The 13138-nt window shown below is 49.6% G+C and overlaps 1 protein-coding gene across 2 annotated transcripts in view; it reads left to right on the top strand.

Annotated features, from left to right (window-relative positions):
* Positions 1-13138, top strand: part of smtnb (smoothelin b) — a 52416-nt gene that overhangs the window by 31619 nt on the left and 7659 nt on the right. For both annotated transcript variants that reach the window (XM_079740780.1, XM_079740781.1), the window contains 5 exons: positions 69-126; positions 1069-1605; positions 3565-3638; positions 11312-11506; positions 11654-11729. In XM_079740780.1, the coding sequence (XP_079596906.1) occupies positions 69-126; positions 1069-1605; positions 3565-3638; positions 11312-11506; positions 11654-11729 (940 nt within the window). The remainder of the gene's footprint in view (positions 1-68; positions 127-1068; positions 1606-3564; positions 3639-11311; positions 11507-11653; positions 11730-13138) is intronic.

Here is a 13138-nt window from a genome sequence, read left to right as displayed (position 1 = left end):
CACGCATGATCTCAGCCAAGATGACAGCCTTGTTGTGCTAACCTGCATCGTGTCTGTCTCCCTCTCAGGCAGCGGTGAGCACCCGGGATCCACCCCGGGCTCCTCAGGGCAGAGTGAAGGATACTGGTGAGTCCAGAAATAGCTGCCTGGCCACTTGGCTGACATCAGAGGGGACAGTGGGGGCAGCCCAGTGGGCTGTGATAACATCATACTTCATGAACCAGTCCTCCCCTAGTTCCCTTTGTGGATTACGTCTCAACCCTCTTAGGAGAGTCAAAGTCTTTCGCTCACATCATTGTGTTATCTACGTATATTCTGATCCTTACAAAATCCTCCAGCAAAATACGATTGCTATTATTTAATAGAATATTATTATTATGACAAAAATAATGATTTGGTACAATCCCAGTTCTGCGTGTAAGTTTTTCGAACCCGATCTCAGTTTAGTGGTTGTTTTGCTGCTATTGCTACACGTTTAAACACAATACCTCCAATAAGCATGGACAGCTTCCCTTAAAAGGACAGCAGCTGGAATCCCCCAGTCTGATAAATAATGGGTTTCCAGCACATGTACTCTTTATGTCGTTTGTCTCTTTTTACAAGTCATAACATTAACATTTCCACACAAACACAGACCAGAGGATGAGTCTGACAGAGTGTACAGAACAGAAGGAATCACGGCAGCATGGAGTTACTTTAGTTAGTTCTATACTCCAAGTATAGAAATGGATCAGATTCCAAAAGAACGAGGTGGAACAGGGCAGAAGAAAGTGGTTCTTCATTAAGTTGTTGAATTGAATCCTTTACCGACTTAATGAACATTGATTAAATCATTGAACAACTTGTTGAAGGGAGGAGCCTAGCTCATAAATAGAAGGTGATTAGGAGACACAACTGACAAAGAGATGACCCAAACCCAAGTCTTTTGGATAACTGCTAATTCAACCTCAATAAAAAGATGCTCTGTTTGTTTCATGTGTTCATTACAACATGTGTTCATGTTGTGTGTTGTCTCCTCTTCAGGAGCAGATTGTTGTTTCATGTGTTCATGTTGTCTATCGTCCTCAGGATCAGATCAGGCCAAACCGTTCCCCCCGGTCTCGTTCATCCGGACCAACTCCGTCCGCGACCGGATGCGTAAGTTCTGTGAGCCCAGCGCCAGCGACCCCCCCCTGAAGAAGACCTCTCTGGAGAACGGCGGCCCCCTCCGCCAGAGGAACCCCCCCAGGCCCGCCTCGCTGTACGGAGCATCCCTCGTCGCCCCGGGAGACCGCTCAGCCTCGGCCTCCGATACCGCCCTCCCCCCCGGAGGTGCGGCCGGGAAACTCCAGTCTTCGGCCGGCCAATGGCAGAGCTCGGTGGGCGGGGCCAGGAGCTCCGCCCCCGGGGACTCTCAGGAGGAGAGCGGCCCGCCGGCGGGACTCCAGAACCTCCCGGGAGACGCAGAGGCCGACATGAAGACCTTCCTGACCATCGAGATCAAGGACGGGCGCTCCACCAGCGCCTCCTCCTCCTCCTCCTCGTCCACGCCTGCGTCCAGAGGCTCCACGCTGCCCGTCACCCACATGGCTCCACGCATCACCACCGCCGCCGGCCAGAGAGCAGGTACAGCCCCCTGGGTCCGCTAGTTCTGTCTGATGTACCGGGCTGGGCGGGTGGGGTTAGGGTTAGTTACCTTGGTTAGGGTCGGTCTACCTGTTAACTAGCAGCAGTAAGAGTCGGTTTGTAGCTTATTCACGGCATCCAGATCTTCAAGGGGCGTTCCCAGTGGATCCGATCTGTAGGTTTGGATCCCCGCTCCCTAAGCCTGTGGAGCGGTCCAGGCCATGCGGTGGGACGCTGCGGTCTGATCCGCCACACGCACGGCTTGTCACTCCACCGGCTCTCGCTGAAACCCCTCCTCACACTGGAATCCTGGTTGCCGTGGGAGACGGCGGAGACTATGAAGTCTTTGAACACAAGAGCGATGACGAGGGGATCTGACCCAGGTCAGGCCCAGGTTAGACCCATGTCAGGCCCAGATCATCGAGACGCTGTGTGTAGGAACAGAGGCTAGTGTAGATGTGATGAGGAGCCAGCGAGCAGCAAGCGTTCTGCTGAGGGGGCAGGAGGGGAGAGGAGGATGGGGGAGGGGGCAGGCTAGCCGCGGTGGAGAATGCACGACTGTTTGTAGGGAACAGAAGCGGGACAATTGGTTGTTGTCTCTGTTGTTTAGTTGGCGTCCTTCTGTGGCTACTGGACTACTTGAATGGACAATAGACTTGACTTGTTGGGCAGTAAATAGCTTTTTTGTTTTCTCACCAACGCACACACACTCCTAATAGGTCCATCATGGGTATCAAATTCACCGCTGATAATAAACAACCAGTGAAGTTAGCATGAAAGAATGTACACAAAACCAAATAGTGTTGTTTAGGAAACTATGTTTCCGCTGCAGCAGCTGCAGGAAAGATCTGCAGAAACAAGGAGTCTTGGGCTCCACCAATCAGGACCTCTGTTTACTCAGCCCTCAGACCTGAGACGCGCTGGTCTCCTGAGCCCCCACACTCCCTCCCCATGGATGCAGAGGTCTGTTCAAGTCCTCCTCCTGCTTCAGAGCATGGAGGCGCCACTGTATCCATGGTGCTGCTGTATGGACATCGTTCCATTCAGCAGGAAGTCACCCGTTTTGTCTTGTGGCTGATAAGAAGTTCACATCCGCTGTACGCGTCCCGTAAGCAGGACCTGCCTAATGAACACTTGCCTCAAGAAACGGTGAGAGGACAGGGACCCTGTGAGGGGCAGACCCCGTCCCGCGGCCTGCGTGTTTACATTCCAGCCCCGCCCGCCCTCATGTCGCCCGCTCCTTCTGGAGTAGTCTCCTCACGGCTGGAGCTTCAGGAACAAACAAGGCCCCTGCGCGTGTGTGCGTGCGCGCGTGTGTGTGTGTGCGTGTGCAAGTGAGAGAAAGGGCAGGTCATCTAAAAATGTGTGTGCGCCGATGCACATTGCACACACTCCCAGTTGAAGTGCTCAAGACGTGGTGTTTGTGTTAAAGGTGGCGTCATCCATATTTCCAAAGCCATGTTGTTTATGACCCGCTGCGCTTACATTAGTGACATATTGCCCCCCCGCTCCTACAACACTGGGTGCTCCTCTCGTGTGTTTGAGTTTTCACCACTTTCTGCTATTCGTCACTGCTTTTCCCCTCTTAACATTGTACAGGCAGGGTACATGTATTAACCCGTGACAGCTCTGCTTCTGTGTTTAAATTAGAAGTCAACATAGAAACGTGCAACGTGAATGTACATTAAAGATGTATTCATTCCAGTTGGGCGGCCATAGAGGCAGCACCAAACAGTTTGTCAATATTTAATAACTGCTGTTGTCATCGACGTACATCAGCATGTTTTATGGTATTTATTCTTTACACAAAGTACTTCTTTATATAGCCGAGAACATTAACATAGGGGAATACTTTGGCCATCTAGAATGTTGACCTTTTTAGGTAATTTAATTCATATTGAATATAAACTTTGTTATCATGCTGCTGCTTACGAAGATGTTTTCTTCCTCTTCCAACAGAGCTGACGCTGGGCCTGAGAGCCACGCCCTTCAAGATGTCTTCCTCCAGCCTGACCTCTGCCTCCTCGTTCAAGGTACGGGGAGAGGGTGTGTGTGTGTGTGTTTGTGTGTGTGTTCGTGTGCATTAGTGCGTGCGTGCGTGTGTGTGTGTGTGTGTCTGTCCACCAATGGTTGGGCTGCACAATGAATGGCATATAAATCAGAAATGTGGCCTATCGTGAAGATTGCAATTAATGTATTAGAATTATAAACAAATACATTTCTTAATGCATCTGATTTCAGACTACCGCTATATAGAACATGTCACATACTTGCCAGGTTGGCAAACTGATTCGATAATCTATTTATTGTGACAAATAATTGCAATCGCAGCATCAGGTAAAAACATGTCTGTTTAGTGAGGCTCTGTTGTGACCTTTCCCTAGTTCAGCTAAGTGCTCCGAGGTTCTGTCTGCACCCTGTTGGCATCTAAAGGTTCTGGTCGGGGTGTGGGTTACTGATTGGGTGCCGTGTCAGGGACTGTAGCATGTGAAACCACAGTGGGACTCGCTGTGCACCGGAGCAAGTTTCCAGGCCTGAGATCCCCTCCCACACATTATGTCATACACACAGTCCGTGTGATTAATGGAGTCCTGGGCCACAGACAGCAATGCCTCTTTTGGCAGGCGGTGTGTGGCGGATCAGCTGGCCTCTAAGTTATAACACAAGTTTAAAATAAACAGAGATACTATGCAGAGTGGACGTTCATCCTTATTTGTCGTTGTGAAGTGCATTTATCGCTTTACCTTGGCGCGTGCCATGCCCGAGGGTCGTTGAGAAAACATGAGCGATATCTGCACAGATGTTCAATTCCTTTAACCTCTTCTATGTCTATAGAAACCAACTTTATTGATTCAGGACGGTCCCACCCGGATGCGTTGGCCTTCCATGCTTCATTTCCCTCAGCTTGTGCGATTTGACATTTTCACATAGACCCCTGCCAATAAACATCCGAGATTTCAAGCGCCCAGCAGAGTTAATGAGGAAAGGACCAAAGAGGAGCTGGTCTGAGGACATGGGGAGTAGGAGACAGGGAACAGTGTTTATTAAACAGAGTGGGCAGTCGGTCACATTTGTCCATGTAGGGTATGAGGAGAGAGAGAGAGGGGAGAGGGGGAGACAGAGGGAGGTGCAGTGGGCATTCTCCGCTCTCTCTTGTGAGGACCCCTCCCCTTGCGACCCCCTTATCTCAGAGGAGCTTCCAGAGACACACCTGTCCGGTCTGTCAGCGAGTGTTTGAACTCCTCCATTGGTCTTGGATGTGTGGAGCTCTGTCTCATACCGGTCTGTCTTGATGTACCGTACCAGAGAGAGTGAAGCTTCTAGATACTTGTAGCATAATGCCGCAGTGTGTGGCTCATTTCATACACAGCATCCCTCATTTCAACGCTCATACACAACGACGCTACACTACTTTTTGCCAAAAGGTTGCCGTGGGTCGTAACCAGGGACAACACGCTCCTTCCTAGAACTCCGAGCCCTTTTCTTTTAAATCTCATAGTTTTGGAATTCAAGGTGAGACAGGGGTTCACCTACACATTAAAACCTGTCCCTTCGGAAAATCCAGTGGACAGTGGCAGTGGGGGGAGCCATGTCTCGGTCTCTGGCCCTCTCTCTGTCGCTGTCTCTCACTCTTGGTCTGTGTGTCTCTCTGTCTCTGTCTCGGCCTCGGCCTCGGTCTCTGTCTCTGTCTCTCTCAGCTGTCTGAAGGAGTGTAGAAGCCATCTCGGGGCTGGTGGGGGTCTCCTCCTATCCCCTGAAGTCCTTCTTCTTTAAGCCTTGTGTTAAGCCCCCCCACACAGCCCTTATCTGGGTGTAAGATCGGGTAATGAGGCCCAGGAGGGGCCTGGGGGTTGAGGTGTGGAGACGGATTTGGTCATGTCCGGCGGTCCGTACACGCGTATACACAAACAGAAGTGGGCCGATGGAGACGCAGATAGAAGCTCTGCAGACTGCAGGCTGGCACTCGGCAGCAGGAGAGAGGAGGAGGAGGAGGAGTGGTTCATGACTGCCTTTGAGGCGCGAGAGGTGAACTGCACACAGGTAACAACGCCACCTGGAATGTCTCGTCTGCCTCTGACCGGCCTGACATCGTTGGGGGTTTGAATAGGAATCAGCATCAGAAGGTTTGGTACCAACTTGTGTTTGGTTGATGGTTTTGTCACATTCTTGTTGTTGTGATTCCTCTCTGCTGGTGAAGTGGGCTGATCCCCGTTTCTGTAGACGCGCTGCCTACTTTGTTGTTAGATGTAACAAACCCTTTGGGGTTAACGGCTATTCTTTACGCCTTCCTGTTCCACTCTAAATATGGGCCTGTTCCCTGTACAGTATTGTCTGAGTGAACCTGCTTGAACCTGCAGCTGCTCCGTGCAGAATGACTTCAAAGAGAGCGTCAGCATTTTAAACAGAAATGGTTAGGTAAGAAAAATAAGAACATGAGTCAATAAACATTTTTACAGGATGAGTTGATTCTGTTGTTGGTTTTATAACAAGGTTGATTCTGCTGTTTCTCAAATCTGGTTGGGTGGTCCCCAATTTTATCTTTAGTGGTCTCTAAAGCGCTCATCAGCATCTTCTTAATAGCGACGTCTACATGCTCTGCTATTGGTGGGCAGAGGAACACCCAGCGAGGACGAGGTGGTGAACAAAACGCCTGGAATAGATTACATTAACGGTTAAAAAACAGCATGCAGTCTGACGATGGGCATGTGAGGTGTGTGAGGGCGTAAGGATGCTACGTCAGCCCCACCCAGATGTTCTGCTCATGTCAGAGGTTCATTCAGGTGGATGGTGTGAACCCACCGACCCTCCAATATGAATATGAATACTAATTAGGACCTGGCTCTACGCCGACATAGAGGACTGAGCAGTGGGCCTCTCGCTCTCTCTCTCTCTCGTTCTTTAATCTGGGTACGCTGCTCTACCTGTGCAATGCACTTAGTTACTGTAGGGCCATTACACAACACACGCTACACAACACACACTACACAACACACGTTACACAACACACACTACACAACACACACCACGGCGGTGTTGGCACGGAGCTGAAAGGGCCGCGTGGATTCTTTGTTTGAGTAATTCTATGCTGTGCAGATCTAATAATTAGGAGGGGTTTTTTTTGGCATTACTGGAATCCAGAAGTTATCCTGTACAAAATTAAAGCCATTTTTTATTAATACTTTGTGTCCTGGTGGGTGAAGCCAATCAGGACTCTCACTCTGCCCCCGTCTCTGACACCTCGTAGTGTTCACAGGGGCCTTTTAGAATGCACTTGTAAATCACTGCACTTTGTTTGATGGATCCTAACAGCATCATACTAACTTCTTGTTAATACCACCAATGTGGTGATGAGGAGCAACTCATGAGGGCATTAATGGAACAGTGTGGGCTTTGTGTATAATATCTGGTCCTCAACCTTTTATTTCTCAGAGGCGTCCATGTCCCGTAGCACTTAGCTTTGATGTGTGGGAGACTAGAGTCGTGCCCTGCCTGGGCTCTGACCTGCTCTGCTATTGGTCCGTTCCCCGCTCGGATCCCATGGATCCAGAGAAACTAACCCTGACCCTGTGGAGTTATATGAAAAAAAAAAGATTTATCTGTTTGACTGAATTCATGGAGGGATATTGTTGATGTACATTATTTTGAAGCATAAATCTGAAATCATCAGGTCATGGGAAAGTAAGAGGCCTTCTTGCGGTCTGTGAGATATGTCCCGATTACGGCCGGCTGCGTTCCACTCAGTTAGCTCGTTCCAGAATGACCCGTGCTTGATGATGAAGACATGAAGACGTCTGTTCTGCTGCTCTTCTGAGATGCATCTTAGCTTTCAACACCTTCTCCCTCCTCAGATGGTCCTCATAGTTTCGATCTGATGTTTAGAAGGACTCATTTAGAGACCTTTCCATGGAGGTGAACTCTGTGGCTCAGCTCCATTAACAGCTGGTCGGTCACACGTTGTCTAAATAGCTTCCACCTCGGAGTGGTTCAGGGCGGAACGTCTGCTGCTGCTCCACATTGTCCTCCAATGTAACATTTCCAGTTTAATCCAGTGAAGGCCCACCTCTACAATGGAGGTGTGAAGGACAAGAGCCCTGAATAAAAATGAAATGAAATGTTCGAGGGAGGGGGACATTCTTAACTATTGCCTGTAAATACTTAACTGTTGCTTGTAGATTCTTAACTGTTGCCTCCCCCCCCAAGGGCTGCCTGGTTTAGTGCAATAGTGGCTGGGCAAGTGACAAATAGATATATCTATAGCACCTGAGGAAAAACGCAAGCGGGGGGGTTGGCTTGGAGCCCTGCTGCCATGGGGATGGAATTCTGTGCATGTTCATTGGCTGGCTGCGGGGGGAAGGCTGATAAAGAGAGGAGATTAGTTGAAGGGTACAAAGCAGTGGTCAGGAGAGCTGCTATAAACGGGGCAGACAGAAAGAAGTCTCAGTGAAGCACAGGACTTCAATATTGTTTGCTCTTTACCAAGAGTCCAAACATCACTTTTGAGCATTACAATTCACCAGACTCTCAACACTTTCAACTCCTGAAGCGGCTGGTGTTTGTGTGAGCAGTGCTGCAGTGAGGGTTTGCGAGGCCATGCCTGGGATAGACCTGGACCTTCCTCCCCCGGACCCCCTGGGGAGTCGGGACGGCCTGGGTGCAGAGTCCGGGCCGGAGGAGGGGATCGGAGACCTCCTGGCCCAGGAGCAGATGGAAGAGCAACTAAGGGAAGTCAAGAAAGGGAATTTCGAGGACACTTTGCGCTGCGCAGTTGCAGAGTTCCACGTTGACCTGCAGGCCTTTGGAAGCCGCCTGGATGCCCGTCTGGAGGGAGCCCTGGCCCAGCTGACCCCCCTCGCCCAGGTCGTGACCAGCCTCCAGGAGGAGAACTCAAGGCTGAGGCTTCAGCAGGAGAGGCTGGTCAGACAGGTGGAGAACCTGTGTAAGATGGCAGGAATAGCTGAACCTTTATTGCATGTGAGACCAAGACAGGAGGACTTGTGTTCTCCCATCCAGTGTGAGACCACTGCCCCGTTTAATCCTGAGGATTCTACTTACATTGTGCCGGAGGAGACTTCTTCCAATGATTCAGTACCGGTTTCCCCCAAAGACATTCCATCTAGTGGAACAACAAATACACCATCCAGCTCACACCTGGACTCCCCATCCAGTCAGACCCCTGTCTCTCCCGGGGACCCCCCGTCCAGTGGAACAATGGAGACCACCTCCAGCCCCCACCTGGACTCTCCATCCAGTCAGACCCCCGACAGCCCCCACCTGGACTATCCATCCAGTCAGACCCCCGACAGCCCTCCAGCCAGTGGAACCATGGAGCCCACCTCCAGCCCCCACCTGGACTCTCCATCCAGTCAGAACCAGGAGCCCGGACCCGCCGCTCAGAGTTCAGAGACGGTACCTGAGGAGACCATTGCTTATCAGAACCATGTCGAAGATCTCCAGCATCAGTTAGAGGCTCCAACACCTCCTGATCCTCCCAGTCTCGAAACGCCTCACTGCTCTTCTGAACCTTTGTTGAGGGCAAGCAGTCCTGGCCCCGGCAGCATGGTACAGCTCTCTCTCTCTCAGTACTAATATAGAAGAACCCGGGGCCATGCATGGTCAGAGGGGTGTGAAAGTGACGTATCTCATCAATGCTAGTACATATTTCTGCAGAACCGCGTGTACAAAAAGAGGCTGTGTGTCACACATTGTGATTTGGTCTGCCTGCTAGACCAGTTGCTGACTGATCTATTCTGTGGACCGCAGCCACAGCAGTGACAACTTAAGCAGCAGTACTTAAATGGCCTGTATTTATCCTTAATTGCTCTCACTCTCAGGACATTCAGACAGTTAAGTGTAGATCAGATGGCGTTGGTCTTCCTATACTGAGGGATTTCCTTTGTTGAATAATTAAAACCACCGTCTCATTAAACTGACCGGGTTGTACCTGACAAATTCCTTCTAGGTGGGTGGTTTATGTTCACGTTGTCTGTGGACATGGTGCTGCATGCAGTGGTATGTTGATCAGATGTTGTGTATTTGTGGAGTCTACTGTGGAGGACAGCTGGCCACCCAATCTCACCCCACACACACTCTCTCTCACCCTGCACACACTCTCTCTCTCACCCCACACACACACACTCTCTCTCACCCCACACACACACTCTCTCAACCCACACACACTCTCTCTCTCATACCCACACACACTCTCTCATTGATGTCATGAGAGGCCTTGTTTTTGTTTCCTAAAAAGCACTGTTCCAGTGTTTCTCAACCCAGCCCATTCCCAGGTGTAAGAACCCAGGTCCTTAGAACCACAGACCTCAATGGAACCGCCTGGTTCAATGTTCTTGGGGAACTGCACGAGATTGAGCGGAGAAGGCCAACAGAGCAGGGGACTGGGAGGGAGACAGCTGCTGACTGTGCTATTTTCAGACCTGGGTCTCCATTACAACAAAGGCCATAAATCCCATTGAGTTTTCAACAGAATGTGATGTTGAAGTGTTAGCTGTAAACCTTGTTCTCTCTGTGGAAGCAGTGCTTTTCTCAAATAACATAGACATATGCTGTGCATTGCACACAAAACTGTTTTTCAGGATCGCGTACCTAACAGGAAATTTATTTTTGTCTGTGTACTTATTGTGTGGTGGTCATTACCAGGGAAACAAGCCTTTCCCTCTATAGTTTTGACATACATAAGTTAGTACAGCTGAGATAGTCCCTCTGCCTGCTACATGAAGTCACTCTGAGTGATGGACTCTGGGGACACTGGGCTTTGTCCCAGTCCTGCTGGGCCGTGTCCCAGTCCTGCTGGGCCGTGTCCCAGTGCCTGTTCTCTGCTCCTGCCAGCGCTCTGAGTCGGGAAATAATTATTTATCATTGAAATCTTAGGGAATTAAGTGGTCCTATATATGCATCACAGCATCTCGCTGTAAGGGTGTCTCATGTCAAAGGAGTTTAAGTGCATCGGTTTAGAAATGTGGACAGAATCTCATACTTTTGGGTCGTTTTAAGAAATATGCATTACCTCCCTAACCCATTGACCGAAGTCGTGATGACAATGCTGATACAACGCCACAAAAGAAATCAAGGTCAAGTAACTGTTTATGAGTCTTGCTGTCGGTCCCTGAGTGAAATGAGTGACAAGGTCATTACCGCGGACTCTCAGGCAGCTCAACCCCAGGACATGTCCGTAGAGCTACGCTAACTCTATTGGCTCATGTTGCATCTTAAATGTCCCAGAGCCCCAGTGGCTCTGTAAACACAGCTGTAGATCACTATCCACCAGGCAACCCTGCTTCCTTTCCTCCTGCCCTTGACTTTCTCGTCGCAAAGTCCTTCCTGAGATCAAGTTGTAAATACTCCTCGTGAGGAAGAGAACTGAATGAACTGACTGTGTGTGATCTCAAAGTTTGGAGACACAGAGACACACGCACACACACACACACACACACACACACAAACACACACACACACACACACACACACACACACACACACACACACACACACACACACACACACACACACACACACACACACACACACACACACACACACAGCATGTGTTGGCAATGGTTCAGAATGTAGAGCAGTTTGCCATTGAGTGTCACGGTGCACTAGACAGGAGCAGAACGGCTTCCATGGCGCTCGTTTGCTTCCTTTCATGGCCAGAAGGCTGCAGTGTGAACGTTGGTGTGTTTGTGTGCAGATGGAGACGGAGCCGGGCGTCGCCTCGGAGCCACTTTTCTCTGCGGGGTCATCCGTCTGCGGGTCTTTCCGGGCCCCCGCCGTCCCGAACGGCTCCGGCACCACCGGCGCTCCGACCAAACCTGCGGAACAGTCCGGAAAACTGACGGAGAGCCAGCTGGCTGCCATCGAGGATGAAGAGCTCCTCGACAGAATGGTACGTTCCACAAACCCTGATTCAAGGAAAACAAACAAAGCTGTCTTTAGGGACGCTAGCCTATCGGTCTTTACGCTACATGGCGCCACGCGGTGTTCTCTCGCTGACCTCTGGTTATTAGGTTCTGCTTTGTTTGTTCGTAAACAGCTTGATGAGTCGAAGGACTTTGAGGAGAGGAGGCTGATCCGGGCCGCCATGAGGGACCTCCGCAAGAAGAAGAGAGGTAAGGAATACTCATCCCTACACTCTCCTTCCCTCTCCCTAGGAATACCCAGCCCTACACCGTCCCTCTTCTCTAGGAATACCATGCCCTACACCGTCCCTCTTCTCTAGGAATACCCAGCCCTACACCGTCCCTCTTCTCTAGGAATACCCAGCCCTACACCGTCCCTCTTCTCTAGGAATACCCAGCCCTACACCCTCCCTCCCTCTCCCCCTCTCTAGGAATACTTGTTCAGGTTAACCATATCTCTCGATTTTGAGACTCATCACGAAACACGGATAACGGGACCTTTTGTACCAATAACTGTTTAACTGTCATCATATGATAAATTACCTTTATATAGTCAGACAAAGCACTTAATCCAATACTACAACAATTTTTTATTTTGTGTTTTAGCTGAGCATAGTTTGAGCTTGGCTCACAGAGTAAAACTACAAACCCACAAACAACCCATCAATTAAACCTTGATATTGTTCAGAATCCTCAAGTAAACTTCTATTTTTGTACCGACCTCCCCATTATCATATTTCTGGGTCTCTCGTCATTTGGTGTCTGCGTGGTCGTGGCGCTGTCTCACGCTCTGCTCTGGTTGCCCCCCCCAGAGGTGATGCTGGGCTGCTCCCAGGAGGAGATAGGTAGGGCAGGTGGGTGGTGTGGATTAACCAGTGTGCCTCTAACCTTGCCTGCGTTGTGGATCTTTGTCGTGTAGCCTCCTTCATCCTCGTAACCGGGCGACCTCGCTAAGCTGCGGTGAAACATAAATACCGCCTGAAGTGAAGTCCTCTGTTTGGACGATGAAGATGAATTACATCACACTTTACACCCTTGTTTTTGCATACAATTATATTTATGTTGCCGATAACACGCATGAATAAAGAACTGTGTGTCCAAGTGGGATGACCTCCATTCACCTCCTAGTGTTGGTTTTACCCTGTGTGTCGTCATGCTCACCTTATCGTTTCCCCCAGTGTGTCAGTCTGTCTGCGTCAACTAAACACACACACACACACACACACACACACACACACACACACACACACACACACACACACACACACACACACACACACACACACACACACACACACACACACAGCATATATTCTCATTTCCATATATACATACTCATTGTTAAGTTTGTGTAAACTAGCTTTTTCTAGGATATGAAGGATATGAACAAATACGAAAGGACTCCAAGTACTAATGGTATTATATGACTAGTAGTACTAATGGTATTACAGGACTATTAGTACTAATAGTATTACAGGACTATTAGTACTAATAGTATACAGGACTAGTGGTATTAATGTTATTACAGGACTAGTTGTATTAATGGTATTACAGGACTAGTTGTATTAATGGTATTACAGGACTATAAGTACTAATAGTATTACAGGACTGGTAGTGTT

Source organism: Pollachius pollachius (genome assembly GCF_949987615.1).
Source record: "Pollachius pollachius genome assembly, chromosome: 1".
In the NCBI taxonomy this organism is placed as follows: domain Eukaryota; kingdom Metazoa; phylum Chordata; class Actinopteri; order Gadiformes; family Gadidae; genus Pollachius; species Pollachius pollachius.
The sequence above is the reverse complement of the archived record's forward strand: the minus strand, read 5'-3'. Positions and strand labels throughout refer to the sequence as shown.